This window comes from Phalacrocorax aristotelis, chromosome 11 (assembly GCF_949628215.1).
Source record: "Phalacrocorax aristotelis chromosome 11, bGulAri2.1, whole genome shotgun sequence".
Lineage (NCBI taxonomy): Eukaryota > Metazoa > Chordata > Aves > Suliformes > Phalacrocoracidae > Phalacrocorax > Phalacrocorax aristotelis.
In genome coordinates this window covers 9,996,366-10,020,758 of record NC_134286.1, presented here as the reverse complement: position 1 = coordinate 10,020,758, position 24,393 = coordinate 9,996,366, and the positions used below count along the sequence as shown (strand labels likewise).

General features: G+C 47.4%; 1 protein-coding gene across 17 annotated transcripts in view; it reads right to left on the bottom strand.

Moving 5' to 3' along the window:
• MBNL3 (muscleblind like splicing regulator 3) overlaps positions 1-24,393 on the bottom strand; it is a 93,108-nt gene that overhangs the window by 13,856 nt on the left and 54,859 nt on the right. For all 17 annotated transcript variants that reach the window (XR_012662715.1, XR_012662716.1, XR_012662718.1 and 14 more), the window contains 3 exons: positions 16,715-16,879; positions 8,188-8,388; positions 6,493-6,729 (listed from right to left, as the gene is read on the bottom strand). Coding sequence is in view for 12 of the 17 variants with exons in the window: in XM_075106814.1 (XP_074962915.1) it covers positions 6,493-6,729; positions 8,188-8,388; positions 16,715-16,879 (603 nt within the window). In the remaining 5 variants the exon portion in view is untranslated. The remainder of the gene's footprint in view (positions 1-6,492; positions 6,730-8,187; positions 8,389-16,714; positions 16,880-24,393) is intronic.

Sequence of the window (24,393 nt, the reverse complement as noted above, 5' to 3'; positions counted from 1 at the left end):
CAGAATCCCAGGTTGGAAGGGACCTCAGGGATCATATAGTCCAACCTTTCTAGGAAGGGCACAGCCTAGACAAGATGGCCCAGCACCCTGTCCAGCTGGATCTTAAAAGCGTCCAATGTGGCTGAGTCAACCACTTCCCTGGGGAGATTATTCCAATGGTGACTGTCCTCACTGCGAAAAATTTCCCTCTTGTGTCCAATTGGAATCTCCCCAAGAGCAACTAACTTGGGTCCATTCCCCCTTGTCCTCTCCATGTGACTCTGTGTAAAAAGGGAGTCTCCACCTTCTTTGTAGCTACCCCTTAAGTACTGGTACGTGGTGATGAGATCCCCTCTGAGCCTCCTTTTCTCAAGGCTGAACAAACCCAGCTCTCCCAGCCTATCCTCGTACGGCAGCTTCCCAGTCCTCTGATCATCTTGGTGGCCCTTCTCTGGACCCCTTCCAGCCTGCCCACAACCTTTTTGTACAGCGGGGACCAGAACCGTACACAGTACTCCAGGTGTGGCCTGACAAGCCCTGAGTAGAGCAGGATAATGACTTCTTTATCTCTGCTGGTGATGCCCTTTTTGATGCAACCCAGCATCGTGTTGGCCTGGCCGCAGCAGAACGTTCCTCCAGGCACGGGACAGATTTCAGCTTGTAGACTAGAGTAGCTCCTTATGGCAGAGGTGCTTTACAGATTTACACTGACTGAAGAACTTCCTGCTTAAATTCATGCTCCTTACTGTGCATGACTGCAAAACATTCTTTTTCACATGCTTCCAAAATCTGCCTCAGAAAAAAAAATTACTAATTATAGCAAAGCAACTGTGCCAGGCACATAATGGACTTTTGACTCCTTGCTTCTTGGCCAAAGCATGTCTCCACCCCGAAATGCCCATCATCCCATAATGGCAGTGCCAAAAGCAGAACAGCTGAAGGCTTTGAGACCTCACTGTGATGCCCTGGCTCTTTACAGGACAATTCCTGAGCCCAGTGTTACAGTCAGAGGGAGCATACAAACACTAACAGGCCATACAGATATCAAGGCACAATGGTCTACCCCACCGTCTCTGTAATGTCACCCTCCCTCCTGCCCTGCTACAGCCCCTTGGGAGCAAGAGAGAAGGGAGCTATGGCAGTCCCACTACTGCTCCCTGAACAGCAGCTGGGTGGAGAAATCCAAATAAATGCAACGTTTCCAGAGTCTTCTAAAGAAACAAGCACACTGCAGCAGCTGCTGCGCAACCTGAAGGCCAGCTCTGCCATGGGAGCTCTGTGGGCACAAGAGCCAGGAGCCCGTCTCAGTCTGCTTCTGGTTTGACAAAGTTTTCTGGGTCACCTCTCCCATCCCAGCATCTGGGGAAGCTTCTGTACAGGAGCATGCCCTGAAGATGCCCTGCTGCCAACCTGTCTAACTTCAGATATCGAGGTGCAAGAAGGTCCAGGGGCACAGAAGGATCTGGCTTCACCACTTCTTCACCTTTGCGTTGAGGTAAGAGCCCCAAGTCAGGAACACTCACTGAAAGGTCAAATGCCCAGAAGAGGTGTCTAAAATTGCACATGATGAAGTTGGGCCAGTAGAGCTCCTGCACAGGCATCTGGCAGGGGTACTGAAGCAAACAAGCATGTCTCATTTGAGACAGGCCAGCATTTCTGTAACGGTCTCAGGACCTGCAGGAATTTTAACAGCTCATGGGAAGACATTTCTGTCTTGCACCATATCCTGGTTCAGAAGGAATCCCCCAAGTGCGTCCTGCAGCACCTACCAAAGGCAACAGGAGGACTCCTCACCACATTTTGACTGTACTGAATTCTGTATCAAGTGCCTCCCCACTGCAGGAGCTAGACTAAATCCTTGTAGCAAAGAACTTACTTGGCGAGTGTACCTCCTGCTGCTGCTTCTGATTTCCCTCTGGACAGGCTCTGACCATCACAAATGTAGCAGTAACCTTTGACTGTAATCTTTTGCGACTTTCTTTTTTGCCTGTGTTTGTGTGCGCACATGGGTATGCAACCTATGCAACATGACCAGACCATCTGCACTGGTGAAAGGGTTAATTCATTTCAGTATCCACGTGATAGCCTGCACTGATCCCAATGAACAATTCCCACTACAAAAATGCCAGGCACTCTCCCATTTTTTGGGCTGGGAAAGCCACATTCCTGCTGGAACACAAGCATCTGAACAAAACGGTTTGTGCCACTTCTCTCTGTGGCACGGAAAGCCATCTTTCAGCGTGACTGACAGATAAAAATGGCACCGCATGCCAAAGTCAAAATATCCCACGTGCTGGGTAACAACCCTCTCTTGTTACTTTTTGCAAGAACTGGATCAAATCTTTGCAACAAACAATTTAATTGTACCTCAGAAGTTCCCCTCAGACTGCTATCTCCTGGTAGCTGATCACACTTTCACCCCTTTCCATTTGGCAAAGAGGGGCTGGGTCTGCATCTCGCTTAGTGCTTCAGTCCAAGGCATGACTAATAAAAAATGATCTGAGGGAGGGCAGAGGTAGTGCCCATTCCCTGCCAAGAAGCAGAAGCAATCTGAGCAGTCTCCTCTGAAGATTATACATGCTCTTATCACCACTGTGAATCCTTCTCTGGTGCAGCCTTCCCAAACTGTTCAGAGGAGGTGACATATTCCAACAACGTGGTTGCAAACTTTCAGATGTTTCAGAGCATGAAGACTATTAAAAATCACTTCTCTGATGGCATTTTGTTAAGCAGGGCAGGTCAGGACGGTAGGGGAGTTAAAGGGTTTGCCCATCCTCGGTCAAACCGCATCTCCTCAGAGAGGTGGCTCTCGGAGGGGACAGCGAGGCACCGCGCAGGTCGCTGCCTACGCTGGCTTTGGGGATGCGGCTGTGGCAGCTGTGAGCACCGAGGAGTGAGAGGCTGTCATGTCATTTACAGCGTAATTCCATGACTGCTGGAGGAAGCTCATCCCTAGCAAGATTTCCTACTGCTGTTGTCTAAAGCTCCAATGGGGAAGCCTCTTGACTACTTAAAAAACCCCAAAACAGGTTTTCAGAGGGGAAGGGGAACAGATCAGCTTCTGCTTCCCAGCTCTGGGAATGGGGAGCAACACCAGCTTGAAGGCTTCAGGGCTCCCCTGTGTCCACTTTTCCCTTTCCCCGTTATAGCTGGGCAACAGGAGATGTTTTTTGTAGGTTGTATTGGATCCCTCATTATCTGGGGTGAACAGCTGTCTTCTATGGAGCCAGGATGGACAGCAGACTGGGAGGATGGCTTTTGCCTCACTGTGAGCGTCACAAAGACAGGTAAAACATATTTGAGACCCAGAAAATAATCAAAGGTAGCTTATATGAAGACGGTTTGCAGACAGAAGCCTGGGGAGCAGATCCTGTGCCTGAAGCAAAAGGCACCCACAGCGAGGTCCCTCTGCTGACACTGCAGTATGGGGGGAGGAACCAGAGACAAAGCCAGCTGCAGCAGCCATCTCCCCAGCTTACCAAACACTCGACTAAACACGCGTTACACCCACTTCAGTTCCCAGCACAGATCTCCATGGGTGCTGCTTAGCTCTCTCCCTCTGCTTCTTTTAATGTCAGGAACTGCCAGGACTGGAGAGGTCCTAAATTTGTGCTGCGCCCATTGCACCATTTGCAGGGCAGTACCAGCCTGACACTGCCAGGCGAGGCTGTGCTGTTGGGCATACCACAAGAAGTTGCTGGATCTGTCCTGCACCACCCAGTCCTCTGGCATATCCAGCACACTGCAGACCTAATGTGTTCAATTCTCACCGAAACATTGCGCCTCATGACTCCAAAGCTGCTGCTGTTCGGAAAAACACCTCAAACCCCAGCACTGCCTCCCTCCAAGATTATTCACTGCCTCCAAAACGCATCCGGGTTTCAAGAGGCAAAGCTCAGACAGTTAACAGATGGTGTGCAGGGTGCAGGATCGGCATGTCTGAGCAGACACTGCAACATTTCTGGCCGGGATGGGCAGTCTCCCCAGGCACTAGCACAACAGACCAAGTGCAGAAGGCTTTCATGCAGACTAAGATGGTTACGTGCAAAGCGAGAAGGTGAAAGGTCCAAGTACCAGGTCAAAGGTTGCCTCGAGCGGTCGCTTCAGTGATCTGACAGCTGGCTGAGTCTTAATTAGCAGGCAGCGAGCACATGATGGCAATGGGCCAGGGAGGGGGGTCAAGCACAGTAACAAAAACAGCAAGCAGAGGTGCGTCAAGAGAAAGCAACATTTGGGGGGAGGGGGAGGAGAGGGCGAAGAGAAAAAAATCTTTTAAAAATGAATGCATTATACAATATATTAAAAAGACGAAGCATGCACAACACGGGGCGGCTGAGCAGTTACCTGGCCTAGTGGCTAGTCAGTTACTTTGCCTCAGTAAATTTTAAAAGTAAAGAAATATCATAATGGGACAAGTGCTCTAGAGCATCTTCACTGCAGCTGGCACAGCAGGTGAGGTGCGCTCGGGGATTACCACCTGCAGGTGGACTTGCACTGGGCTTCAGCCCTAATTCTGCAGCTACACACCATGCAGAGGTCAGCAGGAGCACTCATGGCAAGGGAAGGACCACCAGTAAACAAGGGAGGTTCAAGCACATGCTTAAGTGCCATCCTGAACTGGGGACTGAGCCTGACCCAGTTCATCTGACTGTGCTGCACAGACCTCAGCCAAGTAGGAGTGAGTAAAGCTACTACTTGTGCACGTCAAGTAACTGCAAGATTGGGTCCCTCAGAAATGTTGTCTGAATTTAGATTTGAAGTCATTCCAAATCTATTTTAGAAGGTACACCCATTTGTCTGGCGTATGTTTTTTTGATCCAAGAAGATTGGGCACCATTCTTCACTCTATAAAAGTCTTATTTTTCAACAGGTACAGTAAATGCATCAAACCTTGAAAAGTTAATGAATAATGTAAGCTATTTTAGTAGCAGGGGTGATGCAACAAGCCATTAATAAATATTTTAAAGGTTCTCGTTAACAGCATACAAATAAGGTTAATTACATTTTTAAGAGAAGACAGCAGCATGAATAAAACACGCACTGGCTTTGGTTAAGTAGCAGTGTCCTAGATAATTACTGAAAAAGTAAAGATTCAATTGTAAAAAACACAGGGTTTTCATTTTAGAAGGATCTTTTTCAACAGACCTGGGCTGTTGTTTCAACAATAATAAAAATAGTAAGAAATCTAATAAACAAACTGTGCAGGACAACTAAATACTGCAGTATAAACTGGTTCTTCAAATTAAATTTCAGGTAATACTAATGCTACAAGGAGGGCAGCTGTTCAATTTCTAGAATCTTCTCATTTTTGCGTTATATTTCACCATGAATGAAAAGCAACCCCTCTTACTGTCTTTAAAAAAAAGGGTATTTAAGAAAATTTAGTAGCCTTACTTGTAAATCAAAAAGGAAACAAGAACCTTTTTAATATTAGTTATAAAAAAATAAATCACAGAATGGATGAGGTTGGAAGGGATCTCTGGAAATCACCTACTCCAACACCCTGCTCAAAGCAGTGCCAACTAGAGAGCTTGCTCAGGACTGTGTCCAGGAAGGTTTTGAATATCTCCAAGGACAGAAGAACCTGTTGCAGTGTTTCATCACCCTCACATAAAGAAGTTTTTTCTTATGATTAAATGGAATTTCCTACATTTCATTTTGTGCCCATTGCCTCTTGTCTTTCACTGGGGACCCCAGAGAACAGTCTGCCTCCATCTTCTTTACCTCCCCCATCAGAAGTTTATACGTATGGGTAAGATCCTCTTGAGCCGCCTCTTCCCTCCCCAGGTTCAATGGCCCCAGCTCCCTCATCTCTGGAATAGACAGGTGCCATCAAGTTGAATTCAACAGAATGGCAAACATTTACTCCAGCTAGGAATTTGATCTGGTAAGTCTGTCTTGACTCGTTTTTAGAATTGTACGTAGTAGAAATCACAATTCAAATTAAAATGCAGGAACATCTCTACCAGGTCCTAAGTATCAAACCGGTCAGGAAGTCACCTTTGGTTTGAGTCTTGTCATTTCACTAAGCCTTGGCAAAGGTATAAGGCACAAGGCTGCCCAGTTTGCTAAGCCTGAAGATACCTTGTCTGCTTTGAAGTCAGTGGAAATTTTGCTACTGACCTCAACAGGCCAGGATCTCCCTGCAAAGGATGTATGATGGGACGGGCGTTCTTTGCTTTCATTGTATACTGAGGAAGCTAAACTGACACCTATGACTTAGCCAGGAAGGCGTTTGCTGCTGTACTTGCATTCGTGTCACCTCATGAAGTCATGGCAGAAAATCACAGGGTTCGCCACCATGTCCCTAGCTGGCGGGATGTACTGTGCCACTTGGGGCTTCATGCTATGGTGAGCACATAGAGGGGATGAAGAGATGGGATTCATATTGCACATGCTCTCAGCCCTCTAGTCAGCCATTTACAAAGCACTCTATTTTTCCACAAATGACACATGTGGCACAAATGAAATCTCTCAGCAATAGAAATATAGCTTGAGAAGAGCTCTACTTACCATTGCAGCTGCAGCTGTCTGGTTCACCTGGTGTTGAGCTGCCTTGATTTTGGCTTGCAGGTGTGCAGGGGGATGAAAGTACTTGCATTTCTCCCTAGAGCATCGACCTTTGATGTAATCCATGCAAACTGTAACAGTATTTTCATTTGTGTCTATCATTGCAATATCTATAGGGTGAGCATAGCGGCAATCATTCTCACCACGTGTGCAATTTCCACGCTGAAACTCTCGACAAACCTTAAAAGAAAGTCACATTGTTGAGCAGGCCATCAAGTTACTGTTCATTCAGTATTTTCAACAGAGAATATCAGTTCAGTTGGCCACATTTAACTACATGTGTATTTAAATCCATGCTCATCTCGGGTAGCACATACACCAACAATCACAGAGATGAATGGTGCTACTCACAACCTGTTCAGGGTATGAAAAAGCCTCACAATGTTACCCAGGGCAAATACAAGTGAAGCACAGAATTTGCGCAGAATGGAAAGCGACCCCAGGAAGTCAATGTCATTTTGCCAAAACTTCTGGAGCTCAGGATTCCTCCCTGCCTCTGAAGCCTGAACATTAATAACTCTGCCATTTGTGTTTCAGCTGGATTATGGATTTGTTACAGAGCACACTCTTGGGTAGGGCATCTAATTCTAAATGTTACATGCTGCTGTTATTTGCAACAAGTACCTTTTCTTAAGTATGAGGAGCCTCTTTCACATAGCCTCACTGCCCTCCACAATAAAACTCTTGATCCTTGGGTTACAGGACAATGTGTTTGATTACACTGGAACGTGTTCATAAGGTGTTACCAAAATTGCTAGCTTTATGAAGATCTTAGAGATCCTCCTAAGTTATGAGCACTGAAGCATCAAAGGCAGAGAAAAAGGTTTCACAAAATGGATCTGCAAGGTTTCCTTGTCTGAGGAACTAAAAGAAATTGTGGAGGACTATAGCTGGTGGTGTAGATCACGTAGCAGTGCACTATCAGACTGAGCATGGGGAAAAGGTGAGACGTCATGTGAGAACAGAAGCAATCAGCAAGGCAATATAAAGTATACTACACATAACAACGTGTTTTGAAATTACACCCTTCTCCACTACCTTCCTGTGTTATAATTTACACCTGCAGGGGCCTCTGAACTCAGGGCCTCAGCCCTTATCACCTGCAGAGCCTCTGCTTAGGGTTTGAAAGACATTTACAACTCCTCCAACACTAAGTCCCAGCATGCCCAGCCAACTGGGATGACAGTGGGACGACATCTTTCCAATGCACTGTACCCAGCACTCCCAACACTGTATTGCTTAAAACTTTCTGTAAAAGCTCAGTAAGCCCATCTCAATGAAAGGGAAGTGTGTATTACTTCCAAAACATCTCCCACTCAACTCAGGGAAATGGAAGAATGGCCACTTGCATTTTTCAAGTGTGGCAGATCACACATAGAAAACAACAATCCCAGCCCTGTTCTAACACCCACTGAAATCAGAAGAGTGAGCGCTCCCAAATTCCCAGTGACTTCCAAGGATATGGGATCAGGCCCCACATGAGAATCTGCTCAAGCAGAAAACAGCAACCCTGTGTTAGGAAAGCTGCAGGTTAAACTCTGCACTGTGCTGCATCAGGTCATTTTAGCAGAGAGCAACACCTGGGCACACGTGCCCTGTTCATTCCCATCCGCAGTATCATATCAGATGTCCAAATACCTCCAGTTTATCCGTACGCATCAGTTTCTGCCCAGCAGAGCCTCCTGGTACTGTAACAGTAGGATTTCCAGAAACCAAGACAGGAGTATTTGGTAAAAGCTCTGCAGGAACCAAGCCCATCCCAGGAGAAACATGACTCAGGTAGGGACTAAAAGCCATTGTGGGGCTTGTTGCAAGCGATGGAGTCACAGGAAACGTTGTCTGTGTACAGAAAAAGGAAAAACAAAATATTTGTTAAAAAGCTCTGTCATAGATTACCCATCAAAGCCTTGCAGCACTTCAATCCTTTTAGACAATTTGATCAGCAACATGAAAATGCTGTGCTCTTCAATCTGTTCATTTATCGCCATTTTCTTGCGATCCATTCGCTTCTCCTGACTCACAGATTTGTGACTCACCCTGAACACAAGGCATCTTTATTTGCCAGATCAAAGCATATTGATGATCTTTATAATGACACAATTAAGGATTTCATGCCAGCAATTAGTGCAGGCCCAAATTAAAGTCTTTCCATTCCCAAATAAATGTCTCGGCTTCTGTATGCCTACGCCACAACGCGGTACAGAGACCACAAGGTAAGCTGCAGCTTCAGGACCTGGAAGCACATAACTCCATTAGCTACATGGTTATGATGGCTAGCATGGCTCAGGTGGACAACATTTAGAGTCAGACGAGGCATCTCTGCTACAGTATGCTTGGAGGTCTAGCATTCTGCACATCTGGCGTTTGTTTAAGACTGCCAACATCCTCTAGGCAAAAGCAATTTTGCAAGAGTATACTGAGCCTACGCTTCACATGAATGGCAGCAAGAGGACACCAAACTGACTAGTGATACAACATGCAAGACCTCATGGCTTTGGCAAGAGCAGGTGGGTCACGGGCTTGGAAGAGCCATGGACAGTCTACCAATGAGATGGCCCAGGTGAGCCAGCATGAGGTCCAGAACACCAGCTATGCTGTGAGCAGCAATGACCCCATGAGGAGACAGAACAATGAGCCATAAAGATCTCAACTGCTTCTGATCCCTAAATCGCCTCTGGCAGGCCGTGCAGACATGTAGGGCTTCTGCGCCGCTGGCCAGAGCAGCTCCCTAGCCTGAACTGCTCCAGCAGCGCTGGTCTGGGAAAGGAGCTGCCGTTCTGCCAGGCAGGAGAGATCGCACAAAGCTCCTAAGCAGGTGCTCGGTTTAAAGTCTGTGAATGACCCCTATAGCCAAGGAGTTTGAGAGACTTCAAAGCACCAGATCCGAGGTGGGTTTGGGAACGAAACCAATTCTAGCTGATGAAAAATTCCCCCTGCCCATGCCAAAGACCAGAGGCCTGCAAGGCAGTACTCCTGCTCCTGTAGCAGGGGCTCAAGCAGCCCCCAGGGAAACCAGCCTGTGACCTGCAACTATTTTTATTTTTCCCATGTCACCTTCTCCACTGTGAACTCTGGGTTACGGTTAAAGCTGCTCACAGTTGCAGGTGTACATGAAGCCGTCCTCAGTAACTAGAGCCTCTACTTGGCAATAAATGCAAGCATGCTTACAAAAATGGCCTGGGGCATCTTTTTGGCCACACATCATCCCCTCCTTGCTTTTATTTTTGTACCTCTAGTCCTGTGAGTTTCTAAAAGAAGTCACACATGGGACAGCATGTTTCTTAACAGCATCTTCATCCCAGTACTTTCATATGCTAGGGGACACTTTTTTGTTGTGATCTGGAAGAAGCTAGCCCACAGTAACACCAGCCAAGCTGTCCTAACCTATATTTAGCTTAATGATGCCTCCTTCCTAAGGTCAGAATGACAGCAAGCAGCTCCTGAGCTGATGAGGAAGGGGATGACAGGTCACTGCCAGCGTATGTCCCACTTTCTCTTCCACAGCAAGGAGACACGGCTTCCTGAATCAGCAGCGCTGGGTGCTTTAAGTGTAGCAGAACCAAATAATCCTCTCTGGGAGGGATTTCCAATTTTCCTTCTTTCAAGTCTATGTCAAACCCCGCTTTAGCTGATGGGAGACTTAAACCATTAAACCCAGAGATCCTCCAGTCCACGGCCCTTTATTAAATCATTTTCTTCTCTCTTTCAATTCTCTGTGGCTCCCAGACATTTTACACCTTTTGCTGCTAGAAAAGCTCTTTAAGGATCTTCAAACACTGTGACTCCCTGAACACTTTAGTGAGAAGACAGCATCCATTAGACTGTTTTCTCTTGTGCAAGCACCAGTAATTACAGCAGCATCTGCTGAACTTCTGCCACCATTCGCACTATAAATGCTATTTTAAGGAGTTTCTGCAGCCTGGCCAGCCTGCACAGGGTTATGCTGGGGCCCAGCACACATTGTCAGCACTTGTTTTGTGTACCCATAGTAGCCCAAACCTTACAGCACATGTGGCTTGCATAAATGTGTCGGCAAATCTACCCTATGTATTTCCGGCACCCAATACAGCAGGAGTCCTGGGTATTCTGACAGAGCAGGTGTGGCACAGATATTACTCCAAAATTTCATGAGATCCTTTGAGGCAGGCTTCCCCTGTCTGGTCTTGAACACAACCAGGAGCCAGCCTGAGGACCTAGTTGGTTTCTGAGATGGAGGAGAGATGTTCCTCCTGCTGCTCAAGCAGAGGATGCCAGGGTATTCGTGCAGCCAGGGAGGAAGGCTGGGGGCTTGCAATGCCTCACACTGACCGAATTCACCAGAGAACAGTGGGAAGGGGTGCAAAACTTTTGCAAAGAGATTATATACCAGCCCCTCCACCAAAGCCACTACAAACTGGGAGGCAGGTCCTGTTCCCTGAAACACAGTCACTATCCCCCAAGGCTGTTCCCTCAAGAGCAGCCCTTCTCCTCACTGGGAACAACTGGCAAGGGCTAAGCGACCTGAACCCAAGCTAAAGACATCCATGAAGAGCAACTGAGAATCTACCCATAATCCTGGAGACTCACAGAGGGGTCCATGAAAGAGGAGGACGTGTTTTTAATTGCTGCTGCTGGTTGTTCACCCATTTCCATGCCCTGGCATCCGCTGCTGCGTTCCCAAGGTTTCACAACCACTCCTTCTACCCACCTGAACAGTATGCCAGTGATGCTGACTGAAAGCGACAGCCCTGCTCCACACCCTGCCTGGGGGCAGGGGACTGACCCTCCGCAGGCATGCAGGCATTTTCAGCGGACGCAGAGCCAGAGAACGAGCAGACCTTGCTCAACACGTTAAACCTAGAAGCACTAGGGTTTTTAAGTCTGAAGTGTGCTAAGCACACTGAAAACTGCTCCTTTGTAAGCTGGCATCAGGGAGCTCTGTATTTATTGTGGCTGATGAGGGGGAAAGATGGGCTGCGCTCACTGCCAGCCCCGACTGCCTGTCTTGGATTGGGAAATCCAGTCTGGCTCATGCATCAGTACCAGTAATAAAGATGCTGCCAGCCAAATCTCTCCTTCCTTGACGTCTGTGCAGGTCCCCCGTGCCAGGCCTGTCCTGAGGGAATTCAAGCGAGTTTCTTCCTTGCAGCCAGAACCCAACTGTAATTTTTACTCCAAGCAGCACTGCTTTCTTCAACATGCCTCCCAACCACCCCATCCAGCCAGGAGACCTGACAGATCAATATTATGACTGTACACTAAAAAAAAAAAGTCTCAACTTAGTTGCTGGTGTGCTCTAGGGCAAAACAGCCAGATTGAAAGTATCAACACTTACCCCTGCTGCCCCCCTTAAAACTCTTGCAAATTCAGGAAATACAGGGGCCGATTTCCTTGCAAACCACCTTTTATTAACCATAGCACATGCAGACACTACCAGTAACTCCTGAGCAGAGGGGAACAGGTTTTGGTGCAGCAGCAGAGGGGTTCAGACTAGTAGCAGCTCACCAGACTGGCTTACTGAGTATTAAAATGCTCATAAGAATAAAAAAAGAAGCTGAAATGGCTGTTGTGAGAACACATCTCGTGGGGAGGGCTGCCAAGGACTCTGACAGCTCTGAGCTCCTCACAGACCCTGAGCACAGGAGCCATTGGGTCGGAGCTGTGAGCAGCAAGAAGGGACTGTCCCAGGGAAGGGCATTTGTCACCACTGGTGGTGACAGAACCTGGAACAGCTGATTTTGTTAACAAACTAGAAGTTGCATTCAGTTTGCCTACCAGAAATTGTGCTAAAGCTAGAGAAGAAACACAGAGTGAGTGTGAAGAGGAAGGCAGAGGAGCGGCTGGTGTTCTGTCGAATACAAGCACTGTCTCAGCCAGGAAATGCTGATTCTGAGTTATCTCAGACCCCAAAAAGGGAAAGCCTGAAAATGAGAGACCCAGAATAAATACAGAGGTGTTGATGGCCTGAAGGAGGGGAGACAGGTCCCTGCTAAGTGGCTACACATGGAAAGCACACAAAAAACAGCAGCAGCTTTTATTACAGTCTGGTGATAGAAACGTATAAGATAAAGATCTCATACTGACAAGACCAAAGACCCTGATATTGAAAACATAAATGATGCTGTTCAGGAAAAGCAAAAACCTGTGTCCCCCTCCAGTACAACTGCACGGGGCTGGCTGTAAAACCACCATCTAACATGAAGGCTGAGCGTGCTGGAGTGAATCGAGCCGGCCAAAGCACCCAGCTACCTATCATGACAGATGCTCATTTCCCCAATCAGATCACAAAGACACACTCGTAAGTCAAAGGATCTCTCATCTTTGGGCTGCTGTAGTGTAAAACTCAGGTGTTAACGCCCCACGGTGCTGTCTCTTGGCAGACACCAGCTCCTGGGTGGGCCAGGGTATGTGTGTTTATTCCTTGCTAGCATGCCTTTCACTAGAGGCCGAGATAGAGATAATTTTTCTTCTGCATGAAACAAATGCATGCCCAAAACACCTGTTGAAATCTACTCCAGCACTCGTTCCAAGCATCACTGGTCAAGCAAGTTGGTCACCCTGTGCTTTAACCCCTCCATCAGCACCAAGGGGCATCAGCAGGGTCCTGCTGCCCCAGAAAGGGACGCAGGGCTGGGTTAAAGTCTGAGTTGTCTTCAGGGCCACGGGTGACTCAGAGCTGTCAAGATAGTCCTGGCTACAGAGACCTTGACAGGAAGAAAAGAAGAAGCACTTGAAAACAAAGAGAGTTCAGAGAGGGGAAACGACTTCCCAGGGCAGCAGCAGAGGCAGCTGCAGGGCAGGAGTCGGGAGGCAGGTGTGTCAACACTGCTGTGCTCTATCCAACTGCCTGATCAGACACAGCTAACGGCAGCAGCATGCAAGCCACCGCCCTGCTCCACCAAGTCAACTCAGAGCTGGTGCTGACGCACCTCCACGGCTAGCTGCAAAAGTCTGTCTTGCACTGCTGCAAAGGGAAGAGCAGAATGGAGAGTGTAGGGATCAGGCCCAGGTTGCAGCACTTTTTGGGTGGTCTTACTTTGGTGTACACATGGCTTAAAGTTACTGCACCTGAGAAACTAGACACAGCATCGACCAAAATGGCTCTCCGTATCGATGCCAGAGGCCAGCTCTATCCACCTCCAACCCGACTTTTACACAGTCTAACAGACAAAGGCACAAAAACAGCCCAGAGAGCTTCCAGCACAGCTCAATCAAAGCCAGCAGTCAAGGTGAATTTGGACATTCAAAAGTCAACACTTTACTAAGCCTTGCTACTTGGCACCTACGTGGTCTCTCCAAGGTCTCTCCCAGACAAATAAGCCATGCTGAGCAAACAGTCTGCTCCATGTCCTTGCCTGACTTGTTTTAAAGTGCTGTACGAAACAGTCTGTTTAAAACTGCATCACGGGCGCTGAACATTCATGTGATTCTCGGTTTTGCATGAGCAGTTAGCAGCAACATCAGAGAGCAACCAGAGACTTCAGAGAAATCAGCTCGCACTAGCAACCATTAATTCACACCTAGTAGGCTTTGTGAGCACCGTGCAGCAGGCAGCCTTCCTGGGACATGGTTCTTCTGCAAGCAGCACCTTCACTGAACAGCCATCATCATGGTCCTGGCTCTTGGTTCAATGGGAAGACTAGCTCTTGCTGGATGTCAGTGGTAGTGCAAGAAGGTCTGGTGGTGAACATTTAGATGCAAGCTCATAGACACATTCAATGCCATTTCAAGAACTGTAGTGAAAAGCTGCTATGTCAAGCGCTGGTCTTTGTTTTTTGTGTGTGCGTTTTTTTTCTGTGTTTTCTTTTAATTTTTTTAAAAAAAAAAACACGGTAGCTTTTCTGGTGAAAATACACTTTAAAAATGTCTAAGCATTCAGCTGTTGTTTAGAGCTATTAAGCACGCTGTTCCAAATCTTTTCTCTGGCAAGTATCCCAATTAAGCAGGCATCCCGTTGATCAGCTTTCTGATCACATGGGATTTGTTCTGCTGCTGCATCTGATATAATACTTTCTGCTTTGAAGAATTTCATGTGTAGCCAGAAGGAGGCCCCACCCTTCTCATTTAGAGAGAAAAAAGATTCTCAAAGACTGCTTCCACTGGCAGCATCTTCAGGAAATCAAAGGCAGGTGAAAGAGCAATCTCTTGTTTGTCCTGAAATTGGTGTGGAGCAAGTCAGGCAGCAGGAATTAGACCAAGAGCTCATTTACTCTGAGCAAACATGTGGGAAAGCAGGAAGGGAACAGTCATTGCAGAACAATTTTTTATTTTTCTTCTTTGCCCATGTCTCTCCCATGGCACAATTGAGAAACCAGGGACCTTTCTCATCAGATAAAGTTACCTCTGAAATGAGAGCACTAATCAGACAAACCAACAGATTCAGCCTCAGAGGCAATTTAAAAGGCAGGAGTGAAATTGCAGGAGGTGTGAGCTGGACCTGCAAGACTGCAAAATGGGAAGATGGGAACTTTCCAGAGAGGAAATCCCAAAGATGTTTTCAATAGCCAGCCAAAGAACGTCCACTGTGAATTCCCTACAGAGGAAAACCCCAAACAGGAAAGGTTTGCTTTTGGTACAGGGCTGGGAAACCAGTGCTACCCTTTTGTGGGAATCAGGATTTCCTTCTCATGCGCACGTATGTTTGTGGAAAGTGAACTCCACAATAAGAGGTGCAAAGACTACAGCAGATTAGAGCTTAAGGCGCTGAGCAACTACAGACTTCCTGTGGCCCATTTTCTCTTCTGCCTCACTTTTCCATCTTCAAAATGGGAACGCTTACACAGCAGGGTGAAGATAAAGCTGCTAACACACATGCAGGATGACCAGAGTAAGGGTGAACACGAAGATCCTTCACAAGACAGGAGGAACATGCCAAACTGGGGAAATGCCCCAGTACAGTGGCAGAGCACCATGATGGAGGGACACTGGCCAACTCTCCCTCCTGAAACATAGCACCATTGCAAGCTCTTACACCAAACAGCGCACAACAGCATCCAGTAAGGAAGAACACCCCACCGGTCTCTTGTGAGGATAAACCAGAGACACTCCACCTTGTCAAAGCTGGGGTGACAATTGCTGAGTCTGAAGCCTCATTTGGGCAGAGAAGCCAGGTGCTGTGGGTTGGGACACCAAGAGGCCAAGCACAGGTCAGTTCACAGAATCACACATCTTCAGCCTGGAACAGTCTTGTCCTAGGGATCCAGCTGGACCTCCCATGTGGCACAGCACAGGGAACCTCACCCAACAACTGCACACCAAGTGCACGTTGCTCCAGGAAAGACATTCAGCCCAGCTTTAAATGGAGAATTCCTAACTAGGTTCTTGGTTAAAAACGTGTAGCTTGCTTATGTCAGCCACAAAGAGCTGCTTCAAGACCTCTGATATTTCTTAAAATATACACAGCGACAGACTCCAACTCAGCTGACAAATGCCACCCCATCACAGATACACCAGCCAGCAGACACAAGCCATCCTCTCCCTGGCGTGACAGGGTTGTCCAGCCTAAAAATCTGTTTAACCGATAGGCTAGAGCAGGGACAGGCAGCGAAGGCTTCTCTGAACTACCTGCTCTGCAAACATCCATCTCCCAGAGGCTTCTCTCCCTACCTGAAAAGAAGCAAATCTTTCCTGCTGCTAGTACAAAACAGCATTACTGTGAAAAACAAGTGACAGGGCGGTGACATTAGCACAGCGCTCTCTGCTCGGACAACTGCAGTGAAATGGATCTCACGCCCAGACATAAGAATGTATTAATATCTGGGTAGGATTTTCTTCCCCAGTTTTAGCCCACAAGTACAGCATATCTAGTCCAAGGGAGTCAACTGTCCCCTTCCCTTGTCACAGTGTGGAAGAACTCCAGCATCCTCACCCCAGCGTAAAACAGCTATCCAAAACAGGATCCATTGGAATTGAGCCACTCACAGGACTTCTAGGATGTACGTGAATTAACCGGTCTAATATCCACCTGGTGGCAAGACCCTTCTACTTGATGCCCTGAATCTCATAGCTCCTTAGTTATCAGAGGAAATAAGATGCAGAGGTAGCATCAGGCATCCCTCTGGAAGATGCTGCCCAACCTCATGCAGCACAAACAACTGCCTGAGCAAAAGCACAGGACTAGGGCCTCCGTGAGCAAACAGGAAGGAAACGTGGAGCAGTGTGAACCCGATTCATTGCTGTAACTTACAATTGGCTGTAGCTGCGCGCCTGGTAGCATGAACTGCATCTGCTGAGCAAACATGGCTGCGGCTGTCTTCTGCTGGATCAGGTTGTTGCGTCCATTTATTTCAAGTTGCGTTTTTAAGTGCGGGGGAGGGTGAAGGTATTTGCAGTTCTCTCGGGTACACCGGCCCTAAAAAACATAATGAAACAGCATTTCAGTGAGTGTAATGCTCAGGGCAGCCAGAGAATTTAATTAAGGATTGTTTGGGCTACTGTAACAGCACAATCACTAGGTGGTAGCTACTGTGACTCTTTTGCGATTTTTCTACAGAAGTGCAATACTTAGGTGAAGAGAAAAGCAACATGACTTCTGCCATAACACTAACTGAATACTATCAAGCTAAACGCAAAAGTTAGGCTTCCTGATGTTAAAATGATTGTTGTAAAAAAAAAAAATTCTATCACAAATACTAGTATTTCTAGGAGTTAGTGGCAACAGCTTCAAAAACAACAACAAAAGTTCCCCATTTTCTTGTGTGGGTTGTTTTTCCCCTTCCTCCCAACACCAGACCACTTAATTGGCCCTGACAACCAGGCAGCGTGAGACAAAACTGTCTCTACCACTTCCCCAGCTGTACTGGGTAAAACATTAAGATGACAGCTCTGTAAATCAGCACCTCTGATCTGCAACGCGCATGTACTGAGATGTTGAGAACTGGTAGACACGGGGGAGAATTGAAACAATCTCCCCTCCGTGCTTTCATCTGTTAAAAGCCGCAGTACACTGCATTACTGACTAGCCCGTCCAGCCCCCGCTTAATAAACATAAGCTCTAGAGAAGCCAGTAGGTCCTAAAAGGCAAAGGATCACTAATGATACAGATCACCTCAAATCAACTGAGAGCATCACCTTTAAAAAAATATCTATACACTGTGTCTTGCTTCAATACTGTTTGCAAGTAGACAGAGGAAGATAAATACCAATAGTTCACTGAACACAGAAAACTAGTAACAAATTTTGTCATTAAGATTCAATAATTCTTGAAAAATAGGGGGTTTTCCTCTCTTTCTCTGTGTATTCCCTCCTCAAGAAACAGGGGCATACAGAATACAAGAAACATTTTATGCAACTTAATGCATAAATTTTATAACTAACTTACGGTGAATTTTTTGATGAAGTAGTTCTTCTGTAGCTATTCAGAACCTAATAAAACTAGGCCAGGCCTGGGGACCAGAGCTGTTGCATGACAGGTAACTAATAATTGTTCCTGCAGCCAGAAAACCATCCATGACCCAGCCTGTCCCTGGTACTCTTGTCAAGGCTGGACACTTGAGTTCTCAGCCTCAATGTAATTAAGTTTGCTTTCAAAAAAGGGGCACATGGGGTGACCCCACACACCTGCTCCTGTCAGCAGGATCACACACAGCAGAGCCGTAACCTGTAACCAGGTCCACATGGGTACACCCATTACACACCACTGCACCCAGGGCACAGACTGGTGGAAACCCCCTGGGATGGGCCCCTGCCTGTATCCAGGATGCTCCCCATGGGACTTTTAAGACCTGTCTCTGCCTGTACAAACGTACAGTTAGAATCACTGGACAGCCTGGGTACCACTGCACAAAGCTGTGACCCACTGCAGGGGCTGCTTTTTAACCCCCAGCCAGGCTCCTCAGCAAGCTGAGAGAGGGGCAGGTCACTGGACAGCAGCCCAAGACCTGCAAGCTTTATGTGTGCTTTCCTCTGCCCTCTTTCCTGGTAGGGATAACAGCTTCACTGGGGAAAGGGCTGCAGAGCCCATTCACAACACTGAAAGGGGCTGTACGATGGAACATCATGAGAAACAGGCTCCTCTCATACAGGCCCCAAGGAGGTCAGAGTTAAACAAAGCTCCTGGCTCCTATCATTATTTAGAGGCAAATAATTAAATGCAAGAAGTGATGGGCTAAACCTACTGGGACAGGAGAAATTGCTCCCGAACTTCAGCAGCCTGCCTTTGTGGAGTGAAACTCTCTACCCTGCTCCTAGAAGTGCTCAGTGGCTCCTGAAAAACCAACTAAAAAAAGAGAGAAGCTTTTTAATGCTATTGTTTTGGCTTCTCAGCAATCCAACAGCCCCAGATCCCCAGCAGCTAGTTAATTGCTCACAGGCCCTGAGGACATGAATCTTCATCACCAGACACTTTCTTACATCTGTGTAAAGTGAGAGTAAAATGGCACCACACAGCTGTCTGGTGCTCAGACAACCCAGCACTATTAAAAGGTAACTGCATTAATCTGGAAGGATAAGGAGGTTTATCAGCACTAGGTAGTTTTGGGTCATCCTTCTCATGGCATCTTACCAGCTGCACAGGACCAGGTCCCTCCACAGCCCTTCCCATCACCTGGGACTCAGCAAGAGTCCAGCATTCAAGACTCAGAGCGTATCTGCAGCACCCCACCATCACAACTTCTGCGGTGCTGCTCAGGTTGCTGCAGACCAGGAGCAGACCCCGCAGAGCAGCAGGCTGTCGATGGCCAGGCAGCTGCTCTATTCTCAGCTCCAGCTTTTCAGGGCTTACACATCAGCCTTAGAAATTCCTCCTGGTTGAAACTTGGCATAAATACTTTGGGTTGGGAAAACACTAAATTCTACCAAATTTGGAATAAATCTCTGTAGATGTTTCTACACTGCAGGAATGGAGAAGATAAAAAAGAGCTACTATTTTTTGTAAACAATCCTTACAGGCCTTCTTCAACTTGAAAAGGACTTTGTTATTCCAACTGAAATTTTGCATGTCATTGATACCCGCCACCCCAGCTTGGTGTGAAGCTTTGTTCTACTTCTTTGTCAAAACAGAGTTTGTTTAATTCCAACAGGGGGTTCCACAAACAGAACGTTTTTATTACCAAGAAAAAAACACCCATACAGCACGAGGCCTTCATCCTGCAGACAGAGCTGTGCACAGAAACCAGTGCCCACGCAGAGCGCTACCAGATTCAATGAGGACATGCATTTGCAAGGAACCGAGAGCTGTGGAGAGGCTGCTGCAGAGCAAAGGCTGAAGTGCATCATGGCAGTCAGTCAGGCCTTGTAGGGCTCCAGGAAGACTAAATGAATCACTGCTGCACCTGGCTTCAAAACCACACCTTCAGTCTAGCTCCTCCTTGCCATCATTTTGATCCTCAGCATCATCAACCACTGCGTTTCACCAGGACAGGTTAGAAGCCACAGCTGAATTGGGCTCGGGTTGTCCACACTAGGTTCTTCATCTCTCAGACAATGAATTTTAGGACCTGACAATGTGACTGACAGTGACACAAAACAGTCCCAGTTTAGACATCCAGCTATGAACAAATTTCAAGATGTCTCGCTCTAAAGCGATGGGCACCTCTAGTATCACTGAACTCCAGCACTGGTGGGTGATGCCGCCTTCTACACTTCCACGACAATGCCCAAAATTCTCAGTACTTCTCAGCAACACACAGACTCTTCAAGACCAATTTCAACTCTATAAAAGCTGCCAGAAGGACAAAGGAACTTCCATTATTCACTTCTCACTACCAGCTGCAACACAGCAGGAAAAACAACAGGGAACTGGTAGCAAATCCGCCGTGTGGATACTGGGCTGGGGACAAATAAGGACAACTCCATTTTATACCTGGATGGCCTTGGAATACAATATGAGAAAATACAACAGGAGTCAGGCCCCTAAGTTTCAGCTGAGTAGCCTGATGCTAAAAGGTGCAGTTTTGCTGCAGTGACTAGTTGTGGCCCCACCACATCAAATGCTCAGCACATGGCATAGGACAATCCCAGTGCCCTACACAGAGACCTGCTGAGACACACTCCAAGCTGAGCATTACACCAAAAAGCACCATCCTAACACCTGGAGTGGGTCACTGCAGGGGTCAGGAAGGGGCACAGTGCTCAGAGACTGACCCGTGTCAGCAATTGGCATGCCGAGCCTGCTGGGACCAGAGCAGCCATCCTGTTGTAACTGGAGGAGCTTGTTGCTGTTAATTTAGCTCGAATATTGACTTCAGGGAGGGCACACTCCCACCCTGTCCTGGGTGGCACACGAGCCTGCAGCCAGGGAATCACCACCCAGCAACAGACTCTGCTGCTGGCCTTGGTAACATGCTAAATATAGCTGCATTTTCTGGCTCCTTGCAAAATGGAAGGAGTCTGAAGGACCATATTCATCAGCTGCTTTGCCAACTACAGCCAGGAGGGAAAAGCATATGGACTACACTTCCCAAGGCTTGAAAAATGGATATTAAAAATAAATCATTAGAAGATTTCAAGAGTATCTTCTCCCCCTTTCTTCCCACACACTCCCCCACCCTTACAGTAGGCTGCTGGCATGTGATTGACTCTGTGTTGCCAACTTAAGTCATGCTGTGATGGCGCATACTGTAAATGGCTGGCATCTGACACCAGCTAATGTGACAGCAGCTTGCAGTGCAACAAAGCCAGCTGTTTTGAGTGCAGCAGTGATAGCAGCACACTTAAATCCAGTAGAAAAACCTGCATTACACCTGGCTGTTTGGAGGCAGCTGGGCTGCACCTTGTCATCTGCATCCTAGCTTAGAGGGATGCAAATAAGAGCATGCCGAGTACTGCACCAGGCTGGATGAACCTACCCTAGGCATGCTGCACAAATTCTCTTCTCGCTGGCTGCTGAAGCAAGCTGAACTGTGCTGCAGAAACAAGGCTTCTAACACAATCCCAAGGCTTGCTCATGTCTGCACCAGTAAGGCAGTTTGTTATGGTCTCTTTAATCCTGAAACAAGCAAGGGGTTCCAGAGCAGAGAGCAGACACACGTTTCTGGTTTTAATGACTGCATTGTATGTCCCATCAACCACCAGCAGTTCTCATGTGAAAGTCTTTAAGCTGATGTTGTTTTTCACACACTGAAGGCTGCAGTAGGCTTATGCCCTGACTGTGCTGTCTCTTCCAGAGACACTGATGACATGTGCAATGACTGACAGCAAAAAGAATAAAAAGAGACCAGGCAGGAAAGGATTTCCATGTTCTGTAAAAAACCAGGCACCAAAACACATCTTTCCCTGCATGAAGCAGCAGATTTACATCCCCTCCACCCCCAAGGAGGACTCAGTGGGGAGGCAGATTCAGAGATGTGCTGGCCCTGCTTACTCAGTGCCTGCCGCTCCAGTGCTGAGGCACAAAGTGCTCTCTGCTTTCCATCCCACTCTACACATGCACACACAGGCCTTCTCCTGGCTGGGGATCCTCACTCCTGCCAGGGCCTTGCATGGCTTTCACATATGCTATACAACCTCAGCCACCATAGTGTCTGCCCCCACACGCGGAGGGCAGGCAGAGACCAGGCTGCAGAACTGCCCGCAAAGCATGGGTGGGAGGCAAAAAGGGGGGAGCTCTGGGCCTCATCCCTGTGTCCATGCAGCACAGCTAAGAACGTGTACTGAGCAGCACATGCTGCTCCAGATTACCCCTACTGCCATCTGCTCTCCAAGAGAAGAGAGATACTGGTAGGCAGACTTGGTATCTGGTAACACCCAAGCTCCAAGTCCCTCACCTACCCTACACAGGGACTTGCAGCTTCAAAGTCACCCTTCCAGGAAAGCAAACCACCAGGGTGTTGGGAACATTGTCCATGCACCACCCCAACTCAAGTGCTTTGCGCTCGCTTCCATTTGCTCCTAAGGAGTGTGCTCCAGGGCTGAGCAACTGGCATGCTGGGTGGATAGTGCGGCTCACCCTGCCATCTCCAATGCTGCATCATGCTCCTCTTTCAACACAGGTAGAGAGCCATGCTGGAGGGAGGGAGGGAGGGAGGGACCTGTCCATCTCACTGCTGGAGGAAGCACCTTCCCATCAGCAATCATCATCAAATAGCATGTTTTCAACTGGAAAACAAAGGAGGCTGGAGCCGACAAGTCAGCCTGATCATTAGCAACTGTTATGTGTCACAGATAGGTGCTCATGCAGCCAAGCTGTCACTCTACAGTTCTATGCCCACCTCTGTACATACCTTATCTGCAATTCCTTTTTACGGGCTAATGAAATGTTAAAAGTTATGCTGCCAACTGAGTCAGTGAGAAGTACAAACCTTGCAGCCTCCCTTGGACGTTGACCCTGGCACAGCACATCAGATAACTTCTGCTTAATAGCGATGCTTTTCTCCTCCCAGTGTTGGAGCAGTTCACTTTTACGGGAAGGTTTTAAAGTGTAATTATGTACAAAGCACTCCTCGAATGTGTTCTCATGGAAGGCTGTTAGTCCACCTACAAGGATCCTAAAAAGCAGGTCTAAAAGGATGTAGAGAAGTGACACCATCACCCCTAGGCCTACGCAGATCAACTTCACCTATTTTCTTTGTACCTATTACTTGTGTGATTCCCAGACAAGGGACTCCAACACATCACTCTCCCTGCAGCTGTAAAGCTCGTCCTGATTCTCAGCTGCAGTTTTTCCCCTCCCGCAACCAAAGCCTAAAACTTGTCTTACCCCAGAGGGCCAGAACAGGAATTATTCCCTTCTTTGAGGAAGGGCTCATACTTAAAGGCTGCAGTCACATCTATTCCCCTTCCTCAAACCTCTCTGCTCTCTAGACTATGCAAACCATGCTCTTTCAACTTCTTAAGCACAGTCTCCAAGCCTTTCATTAGGCTGCTCCCCCCATCAGCCTGCACCCCTGCTGATATGTGTGTGCATACATGGGGCACTGCACTCCAGCTAATCCCTTACCAGAGCTGTGCAGGTATGAAGGGTTTTTTTTCACGTGTTCTGCAGATGACATTGCTGCTTATACATCCCTGCGTGACAGTTTCTTTCCTTCTAACAGCATAACATTTTTTATTCACTCTCAACAAGCCTCTTCCAGAACTTCCAGCTACCCAGCTATGCTGCATCCTGTATCATGCAGCTGATTAACTTAAATGCAATGTTTTGTACTGCTTTTATTGAACTCACACCCCTTTTTATGGACTATTTTTCCAACCTGTCAAGATTATCTGCAACTCCACATCTAGTTCTCTAAAGTGTCTGTAGTTCCTCACAGCTCAGAGGACCCTACCAATTTAACAGGCATACTCTCTCTATTCCATCATTCAAGTCATCAGAACAAAACAAAACAAAACCGAACAGCCTTGCCAGGCACAACCTTCCAGACTGCCAACGTATGCAGTTTTCCAAGCTGTTGTGGGCTGTCACATAAAAGTTTCTCCTATGCTCTGTTCTCTGTCTTGTTTGGAGGCTGATTTGTGCCATGTCAAAGACTTCCAAATATAATGCCAGCACTCCATCCTTCCTCTCTCTCTCTCTGAAATAACCCATCTCAAAGGCTTTCCTGTTCTACTGCTTTTTCTACTCCTCTCTGGACACCTGTAGGGATGCTGGAAAGTTAGTGCTCTGCAGCCCTCCTGTGCCAGCACTCCTACTTGCCATCAAGCATGCCTTTGTACACACGTTGGGTACAAAGAAGCTGGCGGTCTGAAGTTACTTGTAACAGCAATAAAATACAGCACAGCTAGTTGCTGACATTTTTCAAGTGCAGGTGTAACACCCATTTACAGAGAGCCCAAAGACTGCTGTATGGTGTGGATCCTGCTGTGAAAGACCATAGCTGAAAAAAAAGAAAGCAAAACATATCTTCTAGTTAGCATTACCAGATGGCAATCAGCCTCTAAGGGAAGGCAAGCAGTGTAGACTTCCCAGCATAAAGAATTTTCAATTTC